A 24,751-nucleotide genomic window follows, 5' to 3' on the forward strand; every position below is an offset into this window, starting at 1 on the left:
GTTTCCTTATTAATTTTCTGTTTTGATGATCTGCCCATTGGTTAAAATCTCCTACTACTATTGTGTTATTGTCAACTTCTCCTTTTATGTCTGTTAGTGTTTGTCTTATGTATTGAGGTGCTCCTATGTTGGGTGCATAGATATTTACAATTTTTATGTCTTCCTCTTGGATTGACCCCTTGATCATTATGTAGTGTCTTTCCTTATCTCTTGTAATCTTCTTTATTTTAAGGTCTATTTTGTCTGATATGAAGATTGCTACTCCTGCTTTCTTTTGCTTCCCATTTGCATGGAATATATATTTCCACACTCTCACTTTCAGTCTATATGCATCTTTAGGTCTGAAGTGGGTTTCTTGTAGACAGCATATATATGGGGTCTTGTTTTTGTATCCATTCAGCCAGCCTGTGTCTTTTGGTTGGAGCATTTAATCCATTTACATTTAAAGTAATTATTGATATATATATTCCTATTGCCATTTTCTTAATTGCTTGGGGTTGATTTTGTAGATCTTTTTTCTTCTCTTGTATTTCTTGACTATATAACTCCCTTTAACATTTGTTGTAAAGCTGGTTTTGTGGTACTGAATTCTTTTAATTTTTGCTTGTCTGAAAAGCTTTTGATTTCTCCATCAATTTTGAATGAGATCCTTGCCAGGTACAGTAATCTTGGTTGTAGATTTTTCCCTTTCAGTACTTTAAATATATCCTGCCATTCACTTCTGGCCTGTAGAGTTTCTGCTGAAAGATCAGCTGTTAAGCATATGGGATTTCCCTTGTATGTTACTTGTTGCTTCTCTTTGGCTTCGTTTAATATTTTCATTGTGTTTAGTCTTTGTTAATGTGATTACTGTGTGTCTTGGCATGTTTCTCCTTGGATTTATTCTGTATGGGACTCTTGGACTTGATTAACTATTTCCTTTTCCATCTTGGGGAAATTTTCAACTATAACATCTTCAAAAATTTTCTCATACCCTTTCTTTTTCGCTTCTTCTGGGACACCTATAATAAGAATGTTTGTGTGTTTTATATTGTCCCAGAGGTCTCTGAGACTATCCTCCATTCTCTTCATTCTTTTTACTTTATTCTGCTCTTCAGAAGCTATTTCTACCACTTTATCTTCCAGCTCACTGATTCGTTTTCTGCTTCAGATATTCTGTTATTGACTCCTTCTAGAGTATTTTTTTCAGTAATTATGTTGTTTGTCTCTGTATGTTTATTCTTTCATTCTTCTAGGTCTTTATTAACGGGTTCTTGCATTTTCTCCATTTTATTTTCCAGGTTTTTTATCATCTTTACTATCATTATTCTGAATTCTTTTTCAGGTAGTTTGCCTATTTCCTCTTCATTTATTTGGACTTCTGTGTTTCTAGTTTATTCCTTCATTTTGTATTATTTCTCTGCCTTTTCATTATTTTTCTTAACTTATTGTGTTTGAGGTCTCCTTTTCCCAGGCTTCAAGGAAAGTTGAATTCTTTCCTTGAAGAAGGTTGAATTCTTTCTTCCTTTTGGTTTCTACCCTCCTAAGTTTGGTCCAGTGGTTTGTGTAAGCTTCATATAGTGTGAAATTTGTGCTGAGTTTTTGTTTGTTTGTTTGTTTTGCCTCTGATGGGCAAGGCTGAGTGAGGTGGTACTCCTGTCTACTGATGATTGGGTTTGTATTTTTGTTTTGTTTGTTGTGTAGATGAGACTTCCTACACAGGGTGCTTCTGGTGGTTGGGTGATACTGAGTCTTGTATTCAAGAGGTTTCCTTTGTGTGAGTTCTCACTATTTGATACACCCTAGGGGATGCGGGAGCCTGCTGGGCTGCCGTCTATGGGGTCGCACAGAGTCGGACACGACTGAAGCGATGCAGCAGCAGCAGCAGCAGGGTTAGTTCTCTGCAGCAGCAGCAGGGTTAGTTCTCTGGTAGTCTAGGGTCTTTGAGTCAGTGCTCCCACTCCAAAGACTCAGGGCTTGATCTCTGGTCAGGAACAAAGATTCCACAAGTGGTTTGTTATGGCATTCAGTGAGATTAAACTAAATATCCAAAAATGAGAAACCAAAGATGAACCCCAGACAAATGGCAGTTACAAAATAATGAAATAATAATTAAAATAATGAATAGACACATACACATACGCACCCATGAACAAAGTAAAAACTCCACCAAAAATAAAGTACAGTAGACTGACCCAATGAACAAAGGAAATCAAAAATTATATTCACCAGTTAAGAACAAAACTAACTAAAGTACAAACTAGAAAACAAAACTAAAGCAAGGTGCCAAGGGGGAATAAAGCAATGAAAACAAAACTAACAAATATATTGAGAGGAAAGGAAAGAAAGAAAGAATAGATAAGCAAAGTTAAACAGAGGTAGATGAAGATTAACCACAAGGTTAACTGCAAGGGGAAAAGAACAGTAGGAGAGGCAAACAAAGGAATAAATGTAGAAAAAAATAGGTTTAAAAGAATTAAAATTAAAATTATAAAAAAGAGAAAAGAAAAAAGGGAAAAAAAGAAAACTTCACAGAATTGCAAAAGCCCAATGTAGAGGCAGAGGTTTATAACAACAAAAAAAGTGTGAGTGAATATACACACACACATATATATACACCCATAAGCAAAATCAAAACAGTCCAACAAAAATAAAGTACAATAGATTGACCCAGAAGGAAACCAAAAATTATATCTACCAGAGCAAAACTAACTAAAGCATGAATTAGAAAACAAAATTAAAGCAAGGTGTCAATTGGGGAATAAAGCAATGGAAATAAAACTAACAAATATGTTGAGAGGAAAGGAGAGAAAGAAAAGAAGGAAAGAATAGATATGAAAAGTTAAATAGAGATAGATAAAGAATATTTATATACATTAAAGATTAACTGCAAGGGGAAAGAACAGTAGGAAAAGCAAACAAAGGAATAAATGTAGAAAAAATAATAATCGATTTTTTAAAATTAAAATTAGAAAAAGAGAAAAGAAAAAAAAAAGAGAGAGAGAGAGAGAGAGAAACTCCACAGAACTGCAAAAGTCCAACATAGAGGCAGAGGTTTATAACAATAAAAAATGTGACTGAGAATAAAAAAGCTTAATTGGATTCCATAGAGCCAATAAAATTGACAACTACAATAGAGGGGAGGGAAAAAAGGGGGGGAAAAAGAAAAAAAATCCAAAAGAATCTGTAGAACAAGTCAAAACATAAGAATAATAAGTGTTTTTCTTGAGTCACTTCTGTCAGAGTTCTTTCCCTCTCTGGGAGTCACAGGACACCTTACCTCCCTAGGATGCCCTCCAACGCTGTGCTGATCTCTGGACCTGCTTTGGGGGCAGCTCAGATTCTAATCTGATCCTACTCCTGTGTATTCTTGCCTCCAATGCCCACAGCTATCAGAACTAGTGTGTTTTCTTTTGTGGGAGTTCTCAATGTCCTTTTATATATTCCATAGACACAGAGTCTGCCTAGTTGATCATGTGGATTTAATCTGCAGCTTGTACAGCTAGTGGGAAGGTTTTGGGTCTTCTTCCTTAGCCACACTGCCCCTGGTTTTCAATTATGGTTTTATTTCCACCTCTATATGTGAGTCATCCACTGGGGTTTGCTCCTGAGGCTTCCCTGAAGGATTTGGGTTTGCCCCTGCGAGGGCCAAGCGTGGAGGTGGTGCAGCTGCTTGGGTCGCAGGGGTTCTGGCAGCACCAGGTACTCAGAGGAGTTGACAGCTATGGCAACAGGAAATATAGTGCTCTAGAAGGGTACAGCAACAAGTATTGGCCAATACGCTCCAGCATTCTTACCTGGAGAAACCCTCTCCTTGATAGAGAAGCCTGCCAGACCACACAGTCTACAGGGTCACAAAGAGTCCAACATGACTGAAGTGACCCTGCACACACAGATGCAAGACATTTTTTGCCTGTGGCAGCTCTGCCCCAGTGAGAATTGAGCATGAGGGTGGCACAGATGCTTGGCTTGCAGGGACCCTGGTGGCGCCAAGTGTGCAGGGACATGGACTGCCTCAGGTGCAGGAGCTATGGCCCTATCAAAGTCTTTTTTCAAGCCTCTTGTCGCTCACTGCAGATGGTGATTGCAGCCATGAAATTAAAAGATGCTTACTCCTTAAAAGGAAAGTTATGACCAACCTAGATAGCATATTCAAAAGCAGAGACATTACTTTGCCAACAAAGGTCCATATAGTCAAGGCTATGGTTTTTCCAGTGGTCATGTGTGGATGTGAGAGTTGGACTGTGAAGAAAGCTGAGCGCCGAAGAATTGATGCTTTTGAACTGTGATGTTGGAGAAGACTCTTGAGAGTCCCTTGGACTGCAAGGAGATCCAACCAGTCCATTCTGAAGGAGATCAGCCCTGGGATTTCTTTGGAAGGAATGATGCTAAAGCTGAAATTCCAGTACTTTGGCCACCTCATTCGAAGAGTTGACTCATTGGAAAAGACTCTGATGCTGGGAGGGATTGGGGGCAGGAGGAGAAGGGGACAACAGAGGATGAGATGGCTGGATGGCATCACCGACTAGATGGACGTGAGTTTGAGTGAACTCCAGGAGTTGGTGATGGATAGGGAGGCCTGGCGTGCTGCAGTTCATGGGGTTACAAAGAGTCGGACACGACTGAGCGACTGAACTGAACTGAACTGTAGCTGACAAACAGAAGGCCTCTTTGGCCAGTCTTTCTCCATAGCTCTGCCCATTCAGGTACTTAAAGGGCTCCCTTGCCTGGGTCCTTCTCTGTTGGTCAGTGCATCAGGCACTTAAAGGGGCACCGTGGGTGGGGTCCTTCTCCATAGTTCAGTGCATCACGTGTTTGATGGGCCAGCCTTTCTATTGTTCACCTGCCGATGCTGGCATGTGAGGAGAGAGAGGCTATGGTGATGGCTCCACCCTCTGCGTGTAGACTTAGCAGTACTGCCTTGCTTCCATGGCTGCCTGGCTTTCCTCCACCAGCATTTCCCACCACGATCTCCTCCCTCACATCCCCTCAGTCTGCCTCTCTGCAGTCAACAGCAGCCCTCACTCTGGGATTGCTCCACAATCCCTAAACTCCAGCTCCCAGCCACTGCACCTTCCAGGGAACCAGGGTTCCTGTCTGGGGTATGTATGGCTGTGGCAAGGACCGTCTGATTCTCATTCCATTTAGGCTGCCACAGGTCAGCTGTTCCACTCTCAGCCTTAAATGTTTCTCCTCTGACTCAGACAGTTGCCCCAGTGTGGGGATTGAACCCCTGCTTCAGGTCCCCCACCCGCTGAGGGCAGGTCCAGTCCTACTAACACTCCTGTTTTTCCCCCTAGTTCCTTTGTCCTACTGAGTTTTGCATGGTTCTATATATTCTTTTCCACTTGTCAGGTACTCCTGTCCACTCTCAGCTAGTGTTCTGCATGCACTTGTGTGTCTGAAGGTGTATTCTTGATGTATCCGTGGAGAGAAATGTATTTCACGTCCACCTACTCCTCTGCCATCTTGTCCCCCCCTCCCCTTTTTTTTAAAATAAGACTTTTAGTTGGCATTTCAATATAAAACTCTCAAAAATTAATAGAATGAATACACAGAAAAGTAGGATAGTGTATACCATGAACCAATACAACATAATTTAAATTATACAATTTTCACACAATAGCAGAGTACAAATTCTATCCAAGTTCCCATAGACTATAAACCAAGAGACACTGGAACATATCCAAGGACATAAAACATGGTGCAAAATTTTCATGATTAGTCTTGTCAGATTGTTTTTCTTTGCTTCTGCTTTTTCTCACTTCTGATTAAATTTATCCTTTGGCCAAAGTTTTTCCACACAGACAGTGTGTGGAAAATTTAATTTAATAAATAAATTTAATTTGTGTGGATAAAATAAATTTAATCTGTGTGGATCACAATAAACTGTGGAAAATTCTTCAAGAGATGGGAATACCAGACCACCTGACCTGCCTCTTGAGAAACCTATATGCAGGTCAGGAAGCAACAGTTAGAACTGGACATGGAACAACAGACTGGTTCCAAATAGGAAAAGGAGTACGTCAAGGCTGTATTTTATCACCCTGCTTATTTAACTTCTATGCAGAGTACATCATGAGAAACGCTGGACTGGAAGAAACAAAAGCTGGAATCAAGATTGCCGGGAGAAATATCAATAACCTCAGATATGCAGATGACACCACCCTTATGGCAGAAAGTGAAGAGAAACTAAAAAGCCTCTTGATGAAAGTGAAAGAGGAGAGTGAAAAAGTTGGCTTAAAGCTCAACATTCAGAAAACAAAGATCATGGCATCCGGTCCCATTATTTCATGTGAAATAGATGGGGTAACAGTGGAAACAGTGTCAGACTTTATTTTTGGGGGCTCCAAAATCACTGCAGATGGTGACTGCGGCCATGAAATTAAAAGACACTTACTCCTTGGAAGGAAAGTTATGACCAACCTAGATAGCATATTCAAAAGCAGAGACATTACTTTGCTAACAAAGGTCCTTCTAGTCAAGGCTATGGTTTTTCCTGTGGTCATGTATGGATATGAGAGTTGGACTGTGAAGAAGGCTGAGTGCTGAAGAATTGATGCTTTTGAACTGTGGTGTTGGAGAAGACTCTTGAGAGTCCCTTGGACTGCAAGGGGATCCAATCAGTCCATTCTGAAGGAGATCAGCCCTGGGATTTCTTTGGAGGGAATGATCCTGAAGCTGAAACTCCAGTACTTCGGCCACCTCATGCGAAGAGTTGACTCATTGGAAAAGACTCTGATGCTGGGAGGGATTGGGGGCAGGAGGAGAAGGGGACGACAGAGGATGAGATGGCTGGATGGCATCACTGACTTGATGGACATGAGTCTGAGTGAACTCCAGGAGTTGGTGATGGACAGGGAGGCCTGGCGTGCTGCGATTTATGGGGTTGCAAAGAGTCGGACACTACTGAGCGACTGAACTGAACTGAAAGTTTTTCCACAGACAAAAGGCTGGCAGAGGACATGAGGAAGAAGGAGCATAGGGTCCTGCTACATTTCAGTACCACACAGCATTCTGTACCTCAAAAAGTTCATCTAATATCTGTTAAACCATTGAACAATTTCAAATTAGTTGATCATTATTAAATATTTTATATGTGTAAGGCACTGCAGAGACACAAGATGAGTAAGTCTTTGTACTAAGGAGGAAGGTCAAGGAAAGAACTCAGTGTTTCAGATTATAAGGCAGAATAGGATAGATGGTGTAAAAAACATACCAATTGCCCTGGATGTTCAAAAGAAGGGAAAGAATGGAAAGATCAGAAGAGGCTTCAATTGGAAGATGATTTCTGAGATAAGCCTTGAAGGAAAAGTAGTAATTTCACCTACAGAAGTGGAGGTACAGGAAACAAAATTAACAAAGGAGGGTAAAAAGACACCCCACTCCAGTACTCTTGCCTGGAAAACCCCATGGATGGAGGAGCCTAGTAGGCTGAAGTCCATGGGGTCGCTAAGAATCGGACATGACTGAGCGACTTCACTTTCACTTTTCACTTTCATGCACTGGAGAAGGAAATGGCAACCCACTCCAGTGTTCTTGCCTGGAGAATCCCAGGGACGGGGGAGCCTGGTGGGCTACCATCTCTGGGGTCGCACAGAGTCGGACACGACTGACGCGACTTAGCAGCAGCAGCAAGAGATAATCAGGTGACAGCTGAACTTTTCAGCTTTGTTGAAAACTAATGCATTAGCTCCTAAAGTGTAGCTCCATACATATTAGTAGGTTAAAAATCCTTGAGTTACAGGATAGCAAATTCATATCTAATTTGATAGATCTATTATGCAACCATTTAGATTTTTGAATAGGAAATTAAATGATTTTAATGTCCCTTTGGAAATCTATTTTGAAGTAAGAGACTAGGAGGTCAATGAAGAAGTTGTGAGAGAAATACCATTCAAGAAACAGTGAGGAATACTATTTCACACCTGCTAGGATGGCTACAATGAAAGAAAAAAAAAAAAAAGCAAGTATGGATGAAGAGTAGAGAAACTGGAAGCCTCATACATTGCTAGTGGAAAAGTTAAATGGTGCAACCATGACGAAAACGTTGGCAGTTGCTCAAAAGTTACACACAGAGTTAACTTAGCAATTTCATTCCTAGCTATATACTCAGAAGAATTGAAAAGATGTTTTCTACATGAAAAAACATACATGAATATTTTAGCAGAATATTTATTTGTAACAGCCAATAAGGGAAAAAATATATTCATCAACTGAAAAAATATAAATAAATAGTGGTATATCCATACAATATAATATTATTTGGCAATAAAAAAGGACATACTGATGCATGTTACAATATGAATGAAACTTGAAAACATTATGATAAGTGAAAATGCAAAAGGCCATACACTGTAAGATTCCATTTAAATAAAGTGTCCAGGATAGGCAAATTTACAAAGGCAGAAAGTGGATTAGTGGTTGCGCTAAGGATAGGCAAAGGGATAAATAAACTACTAAGTATCGGGTTTCTTTTTGGGGTGATGAAAATTCTGGAATTAGTATTCATGATGGCTGCATAATATTGTAAATATACTTAACAATCACTAAGCTGCATACTTTAAAATGGTCAAAATGCTGAGTTTTATGCTAAATGAATTTATCTCATTTTTTAAAAACAAAGAAGAAATACTGAAGAAATAAACTACAATGGTAGTTATGTGACTAGAAGGACAAATGAGGGAAATGTTAAGAAATTACAGCCTACATTTTTTTTTAATATTTAGGCTTTCTTTATTAAAAGTCAGGAGTTGATATTAAGCACAGCCAATAATTTTTGAAATTAATATGTTAACAGGAAAGCTGACATGAAACACAACATGAATTTCATAATTTGAACTCCACTGAGATATAGAAGCATAATTTTATTTTCTTATAGACATTTTTGACTACACAGTCAGTTTAATAATGGAAGGCAAGCTTATATCCCATTTGACATGCACATTCTGTTACAGTTGTGATTGGTGATTTCTGAGAATATTAGCTGTTGGATTAGAGGCAAATTTTTTATTAATTAATTTTTATTGAAGTATAGTTGTTTCACAATGTTAGTTTCTGCTATACAGCAAAGTGAATCAGATATATATATATATATATATACACACACACACACACACATATATATATACACTCTTTTTTGGATTTCTATTTTAATGCAGAGCGCCAAAGAATAGCAAGGAGAGATAAGAAAGCCTTTCTTCGCGATCAATGCAAAGAAATAGAGGAAAACAATAGAATGGGAAAGACTAGAGATCTCTTCAAGAAAATTAGAGATACCAAGGGAACATTTCATGCAAAGATGGGCTCAGTAAAGGACAGAAATGGTAGGGACCTAACAGAAGCAGAAGATATTAAGAAGAGGTGGCAAGAATACACAGAAGAACTATACAAAAAAGATCTTCATGACCCAGATAATCATGATCATGTGATCATTCACCTAGAGCCAGACATCCTGGAATGTGAAGTCAAGTGGGCCTTAGAAAGCATCACTATGAACAAAGCTAGGGGAGGTGATGGAATTCCAGTTGAGCTATTTCAAATCCTAAAAGATGATGCTGTGAAAGCGCTACACTCAATATGCCAGCAAATTTGGAAAACTCAGCTGTGGCCACAGGACTGGAAAAGGTCAGTTTTCGTTCTAATCCCAAAGAAAGGCAATGCCAAAGAATGCTCAAACTACTGCACAATTGCATTCATCTCACATGCTAGTAAAGTAATGCTCAAAATTCTCCAAGCCAGGCTTCAGCAATATGTGAACCATGAACTTCCAGATGTTCAAGCTGGTTTTAGAAAAGACAGAGAAACCAGAGATCAAATTGCCAACATCCGCTGGATCATCGAAAAAGCAAGAGAGTTCCAGAAAAACATCTATTTCTGCTTTATTGACTATGCCAAAGCCTTTGTGTGGATCACAATAACCTGTGGAAAATCTGAAAGAGATGGAAATACCAGACCACCTGACCTGCCTCTTCAGAAATCTGTATGCAGGTCAGAAAGCAACCGTTAGAACTGGACATGGAACAATAGACTGGTTCCAAATAGGAAAAGGAGTACATCAAGGCTCTATATTGTCACCCTGCTTATTTAACTTCTATGCAGAGTACATCATGAGAAACGATGGGCTGGAAGAAGCAGAAGCTGGAATCAAGATTGCCAGGAGAAATACCAATAACTTCAGATATGCAGATGACACCACCCTTATGGCAGAAAGTGAAGAGAAACTAAAGAGCCTCTTGATCAAAGTGAAAGAGGAGAGTGAAAAGGGGCTTAAAGCTCAACGTCCAGAAAACTAAGATCACGGCATCTGGTCCCATCACTTCATGGGAAATAGATGGGGAAACAGTGGAAACAGTGGCTGACTTTATTTCTGGGGGCTCCAAAATCACTGCAGATGGTTATGGCAGCCATGAAATTAAAAGACGCTTACTCCTTGGAAGGAAAGTTATGACCAATGTAGACAGCATAGGAAGAAACAGAGACATTACATTGCCAACAAAGGTCCATCTAGTCAAGGCTATGGTTTTGTATGGATGTGAGAGTTGGACTGTGAAGAAAGCTGAGCACCGAAGAATCGATGTTGGAGAAGACTCTTGAGAGTCTCTTGGACTGCAAGGAGATCCAACCAGTCCATCCTAAAGGAGATCAGTCCTGGGTGTTCATTGGTAGGGCTGATGCTGAAGTTGAAACTCCAGCACTTTGGCCACCTCATGTGAAAAGCTGACTCATTTGAAAATACCCTGATGCTGGGAAAGACTGAAGGTGGGAGGAGAAGGGGACGACAGAGGTTGAGATGGTTGGATGGCATCACCAACTCAATGAACATGAGTTTGGGTAAACTCCAGGAGTTGGTGATGGACAGGAAGGCCTGGCGTGCTGCGGTCCATGGGGTCACAAAGAGTTGGACATGACTGAGGAACTGAAAGAACTGATATCAGATATTTTAACTTGCAAAAAAAAAACAAAACTAAAATCAAAGAAGCATAATTATATATAGGAAATAGAGGAAATGTGCATTAAAAAGCAAGAGCTAGTTTTTGCAGAAACAGAACAAATTCAATTTGAACCATTATGGATCCCAAATATGTTGTTTGGGTGTTTATACTGAGATTAATGAATTACTATTAAAATAATGTATATATTAATTCAATGGGTGAGAGATTATACTTTTAAACATATATAACATTGGAAATTTTGAGAACAACACAAGTCTGAAAATCAACTGTTAGAAAAGGTAAAGCCATCCTCATGGAAAGAATCTACAATATTAATTTTAGAATTGGAAGACACCTTCACATTCAAAATCCCAGGGTTCTACCATTCGAAATCTCTTACCCAGTTTCCACTCAAAACACTTCTTAGCAGGTTCTTTATGAAAGAATATAAAAGACAGTCCCCATCTTCAAAGAAGCTCATCAAAGTGCAGCACAAAAAGAAAGGCAGAAAGAAGGTAAATACCTAGCATTCAGAAAATATGTTAAAGCATATTGGGTTTCCAAGGTAAATACTCAATTTGCCCAGCACTTATTAAGTACCTAGTATCTTTCAGGACTCTGAAGTACTCTGTGAAGGGTGTAAAATGTAAGTAAATACAATCATTATAGTTAAGGACACTGGAGGCTGGAGACAGAGTCGTTTTGCTTCATGTAGCTATCTATGTGTGAGCAGTAAGGAGATGGAAACACAATGAATGCTGTAGAGATTCAAAGAAAAAAAAGATCTTTTTTAAGAATATGTTCTTAAGGTCCTGAATAAGTTCAGGGCTTCCCTGGTGGCCCAGAGGTTAAGAACCCACCTACCAATGCAGAGGACACTGGTTCAATGACCCCTGGTCTGGAAAGGGATCATGCCCCCCTTGCCCCACATGCTGTGGGCAACTAAGGGCATGGGCCACAACTACTGAGCCCAGGCACCCTGGAGCACATGCTTCACAAGAGAAGTCACCACAATGAGGAGCACGCAACTGCAACTAAAGAGTAGCTCCCCCACTCCACCGCAACTACAGAAAGCTGGCACACATCAAGGAAGACCCAGTATAAGCAAAAACAAATGAATCTTTAAAAACAAAGAATATGTTCGTTTAGTAGGAAGAACTGGCAGCAGTAGGTGTTCTAATCAGGGGAACCAGTTTAGACAAAATCATGGAGGCAGGAAGGCAGGCACACAGTACATTGGAGGAGAGCTGGAAGATAAGTTCTGAAACACAGACTGGGTTGTAGATAAATGGTCTTGAATGCCAGAATGAGAATTCAGTAGGAGAGTTCTTGATGGTTTTAGATGAAGAGAATGATATAGTAAAAATTGTTGAAAATACTCATCTAGGGTTGGGTCGTGGGCTCTGAGCAGCCCCTGCCCGATGGCAGCAGTAGTTCTAGGGGGAGACACCGTGGGTCCTGAACGTATCTTCCCCAATCAGACTGAGAAACTGGGACCACATCAGGGCCCCACGGAAGGCACAGAGGATTGGAGCAGTGAGGAACCAGAGGAAGAACAAGAGGAAACAGGGGCAGGCCCAGCTGGCTACTCCTACCAGCCTCTGAACCAAGATCCTGAACAAGAGGAGGTGGAACTGGCACCAGTGGGGGATGGAGAAGATGTAGTTGCTGATATTCAAGATCGGACCCAGGCCCTGGGGCTTCATTCGCCTGCCGGACCCACCACTAGAAAGTGAGGACGAAGATGAGCAGGGAGATACAACATTGAACAACCACAGCTCTATTCCCATGGACCCAGAACACGTAGAGCTGATGAAAAGGACAATGGCTGGCATAAGCTTGCCTGCACCAGGGGTTCCTACCTGGGCTCATGAGATATCAGATGCCCAGTGGGAAGATGTGGTACAAAAGGCCCTCCAAGCCTGGCAGGCCACCCCTACCTGGTAGTGACCACCCTTAGAGCTGCCATAACTCCCTACATTCCAGGCCAGAACCAGCACAGGACTGAACACATCGTGGTTGTCACATTCATCTCCATCCTCCCCAGCTCCCCTCCACATCAAGGCAAATCAGACTTCTTCTCAGAGACCCACTTTATTCAGTTCTGTACATATGGGGACATCGGCCCAAGCCCAACCCACCTTAGCATGTATCACTCTGTGGAGAATAAAGAACCCTAGATACATAGCCAAAAAAAAAAAGAGAGAGAGTACTCATCTAACAACATTTTGAAACACAGACTGGCAGAGGCAGCTCTGCATAGGAAAATCAGTTTTTAAAAAAAGGCTATTGTGATGACATAAGCAATAAGTAAGATTACTCTTATCTATCTTGTCTACATGTAATAATAAAAACAGAAAAAGGGAAATGAAAGGCACACGAGAGGTAGAATATACAAAGCTTGTAAACAATGCAGAAAGCAAGGTCAAGCGGGGTTTCAGAAGATTGGAGATGCTAGTGCCAAAACAGGCAAGCTAGAGAAAGGAGCCTGGAGTCAAGAAAGAAGATGAAATTATTCCGTGAACACTATTAAAATAGAAACATCTAAAAAAACAGAAACATCTAGGAGCACACAGAAACTCCTGGCAGAAGTTTGGATTAAAGAGAAAGAAGTCATAAAAATAAAATAAGAAACACTAGAAAGAAATTTTTAAAGGTCACTTTTTAAAAAATGAGGCCACTGACAATTTTCCAAAGAATTTTCAATTAAAATATAGAGATGGAAACCAGACAAGTAGAGAAGTGAAACCATGAGTAGTGAGAAAGTAGAAACGAAGAGTAAAAATCGTACTTCTAAACATTGTGATAGAAAAACTTAGTCAATAATAGAATATTAGTTAAAGTTTTAACTAATATAAAGATAGTTCTACTATCTCTCTGGAGAAGATAGTAGAATACTATGGCTTTTTACCAACAGGATGAAAAGTATTTCAATATTTTAACAGTTGGCTTCACCTTAATAGGGTATGTTGGGTGCATAAAAGCCCTGAACTTTCCCTAAGGAAACTCAAGCACAAACACAACAAGAATACATGAAAGGAATTTTTAAGCAATCCTGATTCACTATAAAACAGAAAATGGATGAAAAAATTGTGGTCAATTCATATAATGGAATACTCTACAGTATTCATATAATGGAATACTCTACAATAATTAAAATAAAGTGTAGCTACAGCCAATGTGGCTAAATCTCACAAAAATAGTTGAGAGGGAAAAAAGCCATGAAAGAACACATGCCCTATGACTCTATCCATATAACTTCTAATCTGTAAAACTAAACTATATTGTATAGAGAAGCATAAATCATAAAAGAAATGCAAGAAAATTATTACTAGCATTGTGAAAGAGAAGGATGGATATAGGAGGGATTCTGAGGCACTGGAGATGTTTGTTAATTTTATAACTATACGATAACTTATCTAATAGCTTTAATGACCTTTATAATTATCTGCTGACTTATCCAATAAGTTTAATGACCTTTTCTATGTTATCTTATATTTTGCAATAAAGGAAGAAAAAAAACAAGTAAACAAAAATCTCCCAATAACATTTGGAAGAAATGAGGGTTTGCAGCTGAAACAAGATAGCACAAATGATGACGTGAATAGAAGGGCAAAGTTTCAGATTACAGCAAACAAAAAGGAGAGAAAATGATTGGAGAACACAAGAGCTGAAATGGTATTTATTCAAAGTCAATTCATTACAGGATATGGAACACCCTGGATAGAAGTAGAAGAGCTTCTTAAATCAGAGAGAAACTTTGAGAGAAACTTCCAAGGCAAATTTCCCGAAGAAAATGGGCACCAAGGGAAAAGTAAGCAAATATACCATTTCTTTGATCAATTCTTTTGGGATTTTGTGTGTGTGCATGTCTCTTTATTGGAGAAGGCAATGGCACCCCACTCCAGGACTCTTGCCTGGAAAATCCCATGGACAGAGGAGCCTGGTGGTCTGTGGTCCATGGGGTCGCTAGGAGTCGGACACAACTGAGCGACTTCACTTCACTTTTCGCTTTCATGCACTGGAGAAGGAAATGGCAACCCACTCCAGTGTTCTTGCCTGGAGAGTCCCGGGGACAGCGGAGCCGGGTGGGCTGCTGTCTCTGGGGTCGCACAGAGTCGGACACGACTAAGGTGACTTAGCAGCATGTCTCTTTATACATCTGCTAAAAGAAGTTTCCTTGGGTATTGCTCTCAGAAAGCAGCAATTTAAAGCTGATCAAAAGCTAAGTCCCAGGGAATTCCTTGGAGGTCCAGTGGTTAGGACTCTGCACTTCCACTGCAAGGGCAGGGGTTCAACTCCTGGTCAGGGAACTAAGATTCTGCATGCCATATGGCCAGCCGGAAGAAGAAGCTAAGTTCCCATCAAGAGATGTATGGATAAAGAGGATGTGGTATATCCACACACGAACACACACACACACACACACACACACAATGAACGTTCAGTTCAGTTCTGTTACTCAGTCGTGTCGGACTATTTGTGACCCCGTGGACCACAGCACGCCAGGCTTCCCTGTCCATCACCAACTCCCAGAGCTTACTCAAATTCATGTCCATCGAGTCAGTGATGCCATCCAACCATCACAACCTCTGTCATCCCCTTCTCCTCCCACCTTCAATCTTTCCCAGCATCAGGGTCTTTTCCAATGAGTCAGTTCTGCACATCAGGTGGCCAAAGTATTGGAGTTTCAGCTTCAGCATCATTCCTTCCAATGATTCTAAAACTCAACATTCAGAAAACTAAGATCATGGCATCCGATCCCATCATTTCATGGCAAATAGATGGGGAAACAATGGAAACAGTGAGAGACTTTATTTTCTTAGGCTCCAAAATGACTGCAGATGGTGACTGCAGCCAAGAAATTAAAAGATACTTGCTCCTTGGAAGAAAAGCTATGACCAATCTAGACAGCATATTAAAAAAGCAGAGACCAATTATACTTCAAAAACAAATAGAAAAAGAGGTCGGGTTTGTGGTTACCAGAAGCAGGGCGGGGGCAGGGAGCGCGGGGGTGGAGGGGGATGGAGAGAAAGAATTGCATGTAGTCAAAAGGTACAAACTTCCAAACCTCCAGTTATAAGACAAATAAGTAGTAGAGATATAAAGTACAACATGGTAAATATAATCAACACTGCTGAATGTTATATTTAAAAGTTGTTAAGAAGGTAAATCCTGAGTTATCACAGGAAAAATTTTTTTTCTTTCTTTAATTTTATGTCTATATGAGATGATGGATGTTCACTAATCCCACTGTAGTAATCATTTCATCATATATGTATGTCAGATCATTATCCTATATACCCCTTGAACTTAAACAGGGCTGTATATCAATCATATTTTAATAAATCTGAAGAAAAAAATAAAGATGATCAAAAGGATATGAGTGACCTCCATGCTAGGAATTTACTCTAGAAAATAATTGAATTTGCCAAAATGCTTACTACAAGGGTGTTCAATTAAATACTATTTATAGCAGCCCAAAAAAGAGAGATTTCAGTACCTGTGCCATAATCATAAAATTTGTATTTGTTAAAATTTTAGAAAAGAATATGGAAAAATATTCATTGTATATTAATAAGTATAAAAAAATTATAAAATATTACATACAATTTTGTCCCAAGTGAAAAAGCTCAAAGGATCTACCTCAAAATCATAAAGTAGAAGACAAAATTACAGATGGGTTTTGTTTCTTTTCTTATTTGCATTTCTATGTTTAATTTATAATAAGACTAATGATATTTAAAATACAGTTCAAATTGCATAACAAGTATCAAAAATACGTGTTCATGTGAACAAAGACTAGGAATATCATACCAAAAGTAAACATAATAGCATTAGAATGAAGTATAGGTTTATTTCTTTCTATTTTCCTTCGATATTACTTATATTTAAAATTAAAAATAAAATTTTAAGGGGCTAAAATTATAGATTATAGAATCTTTAATGCTTAATTTCTTTTCATATATTTTTATCCAGGTTTCAAAGGGACAAAATCTTTAATGTACATTCCACTGATAAATTTAATAATTATGTAAGCCTCATCTCTTAAACTTTTTTGTGCAAATGAATCACATGGGGATCTTGTTCAAAAGCAGGTTTTGATTCAGTGGATTTTGGACAGGGCTTATAGCTCTAGCAAATTCCCAGATGATGTTAATAACTGCTAGTGTCAAGGAGGTTCACATTTTGAGTAGCAAAGTTGTAAAACACATTTGCTCTAGCAATAAGGATTCAGGTAATGCAGAGCTGATAAATCAATCGCTCAATCATAAAATACATATTGGTCATCTACTCTCTCCAAATCCTATAAATTTATCCTCTCTGTTCTGGAGAGGGGAAAAAATCAAGGCCTTACATTAAGGTAAATTTTAAAACACCTGTTTTTTTCAAAAATTAAAAGTGCAATGACTATAATGTAGACTTTGACTTCCTATTGTCAATTAAGGTCCCTTGTCTTTACAATAACTATGTATAACATCCAGCCACAAACCCCAAAACTCTCTTTCATGAAATAATGGTATCAACATGTTCTTTCACTTTTTCCCACGATATTTTTCTTTCTGTCTTTCTTCCTCCCTTCTGTTCTTTACCCCTCGCCCTTTCCACCTTTCTCCCTCTTTCTCAGATTATTAAATGCAAAGCAGCTATCGCCTGGGAAGCAAACAAGCCCCTCAGCATTGAAGAGGTTGAGGTAGCTCCCCCCAAGGATCATGAAGTTCGAATCCAGGTGAGTATGGAGTTTCCCAGGGCAGGATAAACAAGACACCAAATTCTGACTTGGCTTTGGTCAGGTCAGACCTATGTGGTTTGACTGAGAGTCTCAGGAGTTTCCCACTGTGGGGAATTACGTTTTTAGGTTCACATCAAAAACAGGTATTTATTCCCAGGAGGGATGAATTATAAGAATCAGACACAGGAATTTACATTAGATTAGAATTAGGTAGGTTTTCTTTTTGTTTTCCAGTTGCCAGGTATTGACAGATGTTTTAAAAGGAAGATTGAGAGTTTGGTTCAAAATAAGAAAAGATCTGAAGTGCTAAGGGTCTTGGGTGCTCACAGGAGGGAACAGAAGCGAGAGAACAGGGAGAAGAGACGGTACTGAGCAGAGAGGCATCATAGGTGACAAGGTGGGTCAATTTCTCTATTTTCCCTACAGTTGACCTGGCTTATATTTTTCCTCGGGATCACCCAGTAAGAGATTTTGCCTGAGACTGAATGAGATATCCTCGTGAACAGAATCTTGAAGAATAATGCAGGGATACTTTCTAATTAATTAAGATAATCCTTTATTTGATACAGCTCTTTTAACTATAAAAGTTTATTACCTCAATTGTATTTCATTTAGTTTCAATAAAGGCTGAACAAGCCCTGGAAGCCTGTGTTCCCTGCACTCCCTCTAATAGACTTTTATTACCTTTGATTTCTCCCCTCCTAGAGACAGTGACTGCCAATTCTCTGTGTGATTTTTCAGGGACAGTGAAAGGAAGAAAACAAAGATGCATAAGAGGAAAGAATATATCCTAATATATTTTTAATTGTTCTTTTTATTTTTCAAAATGCAGTTCTTTTATTGACCTCAATGAGTGTTGTTAAGTTTCAAGGTGTCATTGGCCTAAAATTATCCTAACAACCCTATTGATATAATTACAGAAACAGGACTCAAGTCTGTGATTGCTTTGCAGATAATTGCCACCGCCCTGTGCCATTCTGATGCCCATATTCTCCATCCTCAATTTGAAGGGGGGGTTTTCCCAGTGATTCTTGGCCATGAGGCTGCAGGAATTGTGGAAAGTATTGGGCCAGGAGTGACCAACTTCAAACCAGGTATTTTAATTTCTGATTCCAACTAAACGGAAACGTCAGGGTATTTCAGGGATAATTCTGCTACAGTCTTGCCTTTGCATGCTATAATCAATCTCTACTTACATAAGGGGACCATCTTTTCCAAAGCGAAACTAAGACACACAATCTATCACAATCTAACAATGAGGCAGAATATCTGCAGTCAGAACTGTCTAATGAAATCTGGAAAACACAGTCACTTTATTTACATCCAGCACTGAGAAGTTGTCCTACGAAGCAAAGCTACAAAGTGAGCTTACACCAAAGCCTCCGTGGGGGCACAGATGACAATTTACAGCAACCTCCTCTAAATAAAACAGAACTATTTTAATATATAAAGAATGAAGACCCTTAGGTAGCTTAAGTGGGAAATATTATGCATATGTCAATGTTAGCTGAAATGTTTTCTTGGGAACTTGTAAGATAAATATATATAAAGCATGACAATAGCCGAAATTATTTACTTTACATGTTGTAACAGATCCACCAAATACTGGAATATGAGCTATGCAATTGTCACTTATCTAGGATTAACCATATCCTTCTTTCTTCCTTTAATGAAGATGTTCCAAATTGAGAGGTATATTAGTATCTTTCTGTTAGGTAGTTAGAATAGGAAACAGGAGTCCAGAATGGCGGTGGCTAAAAAACAAGGAAAGGACAAGTCCGTGAAAATAGAACAAAGGAAGGTCCAAGGACCACAGTGAGGACCTCAGGTAGAACAAACAGCACCCCTGGCTAGCCCAACTTACACAGGGCAGGCCCAGGGGAGAGGAAAAGACATAAAAAGAGGAGCCAAAGGGCGGGGGGTCTCTCTCTCTCCCGCACGCTGGGGCACTCTTCTCTTCGCATCTTTGGGTCAGCATGCCCTCACGCCTCGAGGATGGATTTTCCTGCTATTTTCTAAATGAAATAGAGCTGTAACGCAGAGCTGTAACGCTAATTTGTCTAAGAGCTATAACACGGTCTGTCCAAGACCCGAGAAATGTGACAAGCTGAGGGCTTTAATGTCTCATCACATTTCTATTCCAAACAAGATTATAGAAGCAAATTGCTCTTCAAAATTTGGAATCTTCAAAGAAGTCCAGCCAATTAAGGCACAGCTCTGCCACTTACTGGCTGTGTAACCTTAGTCAGCTAAGTCACTTTTCTGTGACTCAGTTTAGATTTCCATTTTCTAAAATGGGGATAATAATAGTACCCATCTCAAAGAGTTATTCTGAGAATTAAAGAGATAATATATGCAAGCAGTTAGAATGGTGATTGACACATACTAAAGGTTGAACAAATGTTAATTATCATTATTGGACTTTAGTCATCAGAGGCTAGAAGTCTTTGTTAAATTCAAATTGAATAAAAAGTAGAAAAATGTAGAATTTGAGTGAACTATGGTGAAACATGGAGATGATATATAATTTACTCTCCATATCAAGCCTATTGCCCTATCTCCTATAATTAAGGTGTTTACAAATGTAATAAATAATAGGCATGACATAGTAAATAATAGTCATGATGCAGAGTGTTGCAAGGACAACAAAGTGTCAGACAGGATTCTGCACTTGAAGGTATCAATACAGATGTGTTGCTAGACTGTCCAGCAGAGAAAAAAAGAAAAAAAGATAACATATGCAGTACTTGGGAGAATCAGCAATCTTGTAGGTTAACAAAGTATTGTAGCTACCTATACTTCCTACCGAATATAAGATATATACAATAAAGAATAGTGTTTTCCACCAATTCGCCTGGTGAAAACTATAAGTAACAACCATGCATCATCCAACACTTGGCCTTTTTTTTCTAGGTGACAAAGTAATTCCACTCCACGCACCTCAATGTGGAAAATGCAAGTTCTGTCTAAGTCCACGCACAAATTTTTGTGGAAAACTCAAGTAAGCTCTATAAGCTATTAGTAAGATAGCTGGTACAAATATTTTGAGCAGTACATTGGCATACCTAAATGGAGTTGAAAATGTTCATATTCTGTACCCACCAATTCTTGGTGTGTATAAGAAGCCATTGCAAAATCACACAAATGGACATGTACTAGTATGATCACTGCCACATTGTAATAACAAGAAACTGAAAATATGACAAATGTCTATCAATAGGAGAACATATTAACAATCACTGTGTAGTAACACAATGGAATTACCACATAAAAGTGAGAATGGCTAAACTTGCTCTGAATGTTTCAACCCAGAATAATCTCACACTTATAATGGTAAGGGAAAGAAGCAAGTTTATGACATATATTTAGCCATATACAATAACAATACCATATACTGTATTGTTTATGGTTTATGTGAATATAGTAAAGAAAATGATAAGTGCCAAATTGAGAATAATAGCTACTCAAGGTTATTGCTGAGCCATGAAAGACTGGGATTCTTGGCCTCCAGAGGAGAGGAATTCAGTCTGGGGCCAGCGACAAGGCTTGATCACTCAGAGTTTTAATAAGGTTTTTTTAAAGTATAAAAGAGAGAAAACTTCTGTCATAGATATCAGAAGAGGGCAGACAGAGTGCCTCTCCCGACCCCCCCCCGCTAGTCTTTAAGGGGATATTATATAGTTTCTAGCAGGCTGCTAATTAGAGAAAGGAAATGTCTCAAAACTCAGAGTGGTACCAGGCCTCTCACCCACAACATGCATTTTGAGATAACATTGGCACAAGGTGAGTCATCCCGGGCCATAAAACCATTGCCGTGAATCTTGAACAAAGGCAGGTTTCCAAGCAAATATATGGTTTCATTAACATAGATTAGGAGAACAATTGTATGAGTAAAACATATTGGGCTCTGAGTGTTAGGTGGAACCTACTTGAAGACAGACTCTAGGGTAAATACATAGTTCATTAACGTAGCTTAAGAGAAACATTTCCATAAGAAAAATGCATTGGTTTGCTCAAGGTTTGAGAAAAGTTAAGTTCAGGTGGAGCCAGGTATTGTCATGACAACACAGAATTTTAAGAGAAACCTTTTAAGTTTGTATAGAGAAGGGGAAAAAAATCTGACACTTGTAGTTGTTTCCTTCTGCCACTTCAGAGAGAGATAAAAAATGTCTGACTCTTGCAGCCCATTTCCTCTGTTTGGAGACCCCTAGCCTTCCTGCCTTTTACCCTATTATTCCCGCCTTTTCTTTTAGGAGAATTATGTTGCCTAGGGAAAGGGGAGTCATTCTCGTTCCGTAACTGCTTCCAAGCTGGTAAGAGGCATTGTCCCTAAATTGATGAGGCAACATATTCTCCTAACCTTCATATTGAGGGTCTCTGATCCAGGGGCCTCAAGTAGTAGCTGGTGGAAGCTGCCGCAGTCAACAGGAGTTTGAGTCAACCATTTGTAACTTAAAAACCTTCGTGTAACTAGAAAGAAATCCAGCTACACTGTTACAGATGCAGGGAGCAAACAGCAAAAACAGAACAATAAGCAAAAAGTCACATTATGTCCATAGTTAAGGTACAAAGTGTTGCACCTGTTGATTTTAGGATTGTTAGATGTCATCAGATTAATGAGGCATCACATATAATTGTTGTCATTGAAGTGGTCACAGATTTGCAGTAAGTCCTTTTCCTGAAGTGGAAGGACTCCCATCATGGGAAGCTATCCACTGATGAAGAGTGGAGCACTCCACAGACCCAGTAATTACATCGATTGTGGAATGCAGTGTGGGAGTGAGCCCAGGACAGGAAGGCATTATCTTGAGGATCAAACAGCAGACTCAGGAATTTTGGAGTCAGCAGAATCAGGCTCACATAGATGATCAGGTTATTGTACTGAATAATTGTACTGTATTGTACTGAATATTGTACTGTACTTTTCAGATTATTGTACTGAAAAGTACAAAGTAAGACATAGAAAGTAAAGGCATAAAATGACATCACTTAGTTCTGGTCAGGGTGCTACTTCTTAACTCAAGTGTGGTACACCCACGAATCAATTCCTGGCACTTTGACAGCTGTGGGAGAAGAAAGAATAACCTGGTAAGGGCCTTCCTAGAGAGAGGGATTGGCCCCCCAGATCCCAGTACTTTTATCAGGACCTCTGTTCTTGGCTCAAACAGAAGCTTTTTTGACTCAGAGGCTGGGTCAGGAGTTACCTCCCAGAGTTCCTTTAATGCCTGTTGAAAAGCTAAGAGCTGAGTTACATAATTAGTTAATTCCAAGGCTTTAGGAAAACTTTTCCATTGAGCATTTTCAGGAATTACTGATCATCCATCCTCAGACTGTAACCATCCTTTATCAAAGGATGATAAACTTTGCTCCTCTTTTCTCATATCTTTCTAATTCTTCCTCAGTATATTGTGGTTTTCCTTATCCACAGGACCTGTCCAGATCAAAGGCCTCTGTCATGAAGGGGTTTCCTTAAGTGCCACCTTTCTGACTTGACAGCCAGCTGATTACCCTTTACTCCTGTCCCTGCTGTGCCCTTTGCAATGCATAACAGCTACTTCTTTCGCACAATATATAGCAGTTAAAAGTCTCTCTGAAATGTGCTTAATAGGGTCTCCTGTTGCTATTTTAAATTGTCTTTCTTTCCAATTTGCAGCATGAGCATGTAAAGTCAAATAAGCATACTTAGAATCAATGTAGATATTTACTTGCTGCCCTTTGCTTAACTCGAGAGCCAGAACCACAATCTCCACTAGCTGAGCACTCGTTCCCTGGGAGAGATTTTGCTTCTAAAACCTGTTCAGCCATTACCATGGCATAACCTGCTTTATGCTTCCCATCCCGAACAAAAGAACTACCATCTGTAAATATTTCCATGTCAGGATTGTCTAATGGGGTATCCGTCAGATCTTCCCGAGCTGCATAAAGTTAGAAATTGGAAACAATCATGATCGGGTGTTTCATTTTCTTTTTCAGGAAGGAAAGAGGCAGGATTTAAGTTTCCACAAACTTTAAGATTAGTTATTGGTCCTTCTAACAACAATGACTGATATTTAAGAAGCCAACTGTTATCCAAATATTAACCTTAGAGTTTAAGAATACACTCCTATAGGCTGCTGGTGAGGCCTTTGGGGTTGTGTCAAAAATTCCAAGGCCATACCTTTTATTTCAGTGACAAATTAATTTCTGACCCTGTGGGCAAGCTTCAAGCTGGAGCTTGCAGGAGAGCAGTCTGAAGAGCCTTAAAAGCTTTTGAGTATCTGGGGACCAAAGCAGCTTGTCAGTTTGGGCTTGTTGAGTTTCAGTTATAAGTTTATACAAAGGCCAGGCAAGTTCCCCATAACTGGGAATCCAAATGCAGCAGTACCCTACAATTCCAAAAAAATCCTCTCAATTGTCTTAAAGTCATAGGTAGAGGATGATTTAATATAGGTTTAACTCAGAAAGCAAACTTCAAATCAATGACTGAAAAATACTTGACTCATTCAGGAATTTCAGACAACAGAGTACAAGGATTAGGCACCATGGGGTGTAAAGGAACTACAGCCTCATTTATTGTTTGTAAATCTTGAACTAGTCTCCATTTATCATTTGACTTCTTTATACCCAGAATAGGAGTGTTGCACGGATTGTTAGAGGGAATTAATAGCCCCAGCTCCTTTAAATTCTCAATAATGGGTTTTAACTCTCCCTTAACCTGAGGTTTCAGTGGATACTGCTTTTTATGTTAAAATAAATGTGGGTATTTGAGCTTGACAACTACAGGGATAGCGTTTTGTGCTCGAACCACAGACTTTCCATCAGCCAACACTCTCGGATTTACATTTTGTTCAATTAAAGGGAGAGAAAGGGAGGGCTCTATATTCACAAAAACAGAGGCATGGACTTTACTCAGTATATCCCTCCCCAAAATGGGTGAGGGAGACTCTGGCACGACCAGAAACTCATGTGAAAATAGCAGAGTCCCAAATGCATACTGAAATAATAACATTTGGCTTGTCCAGACAGTCCCATTATGGAAGCAGATCTGGGAGAAAGTGGGCCAGAGGCTTCAGTAAGCACACAGTAAGTTGGCCCAGTGTCCAAAAGGAAATCGACGGATTGGCAC

At 39.4% G+C, this 24,751-nt stretch overlaps 1 protein-coding gene and 1 pseudogene across 1 annotated transcript in view; both read left to right on the plus strand.

Annotated features, from left to right (window-relative positions):
* The first annotated feature begins 12,334 nt into the window (after window positions 1-12,334).
* LOC109559990 (male-enhanced antigen 1 pseudogene) lies at window positions 12,335-12,860 on the plus strand (annotated as a pseudogene).
* A 1,711-nt stretch (window positions 12,861-14,571) lies between these two features.
* The window catches only part of ADH4 (alcohol dehydrogenase 4 (class II), pi polypeptide), a 32,317-nt gene continuing 22,137 nt past the window's right edge, over window positions 14,572-24,751 (plus strand). The window contains exons 1-4 of the mRNA XM_019962414.2: window positions 14,572-14,727; window positions 17,542-17,643; window positions 18,599-18,740; window positions 20,560-20,647. Coding sequence (XP_019817973.1) covers window positions 14,710-14,727; window positions 17,542-17,643; window positions 18,599-18,740; window positions 20,560-20,647 — 350 coding nt within the window. The 5' untranslated portion in view covers window positions 14,572-14,709. The remainder of the gene's footprint in view (window positions 14,728-17,541; window positions 17,644-18,598; window positions 18,741-20,559; window positions 20,648-24,751) is intronic.

The sequence above is a fragment of the Bos indicus genome, chromosome 6 (genome assembly GCF_029378745.1).
Source record: "Bos indicus isolate NIAB-ARS_2022 breed Sahiwal x Tharparkar chromosome 6, NIAB-ARS_B.indTharparkar_mat_pri_1.0, whole genome shotgun sequence".
Lineage (NCBI taxonomy): Eukaryota > Metazoa > Chordata > Mammalia > Artiodactyla > Bovidae > Bos > Bos indicus.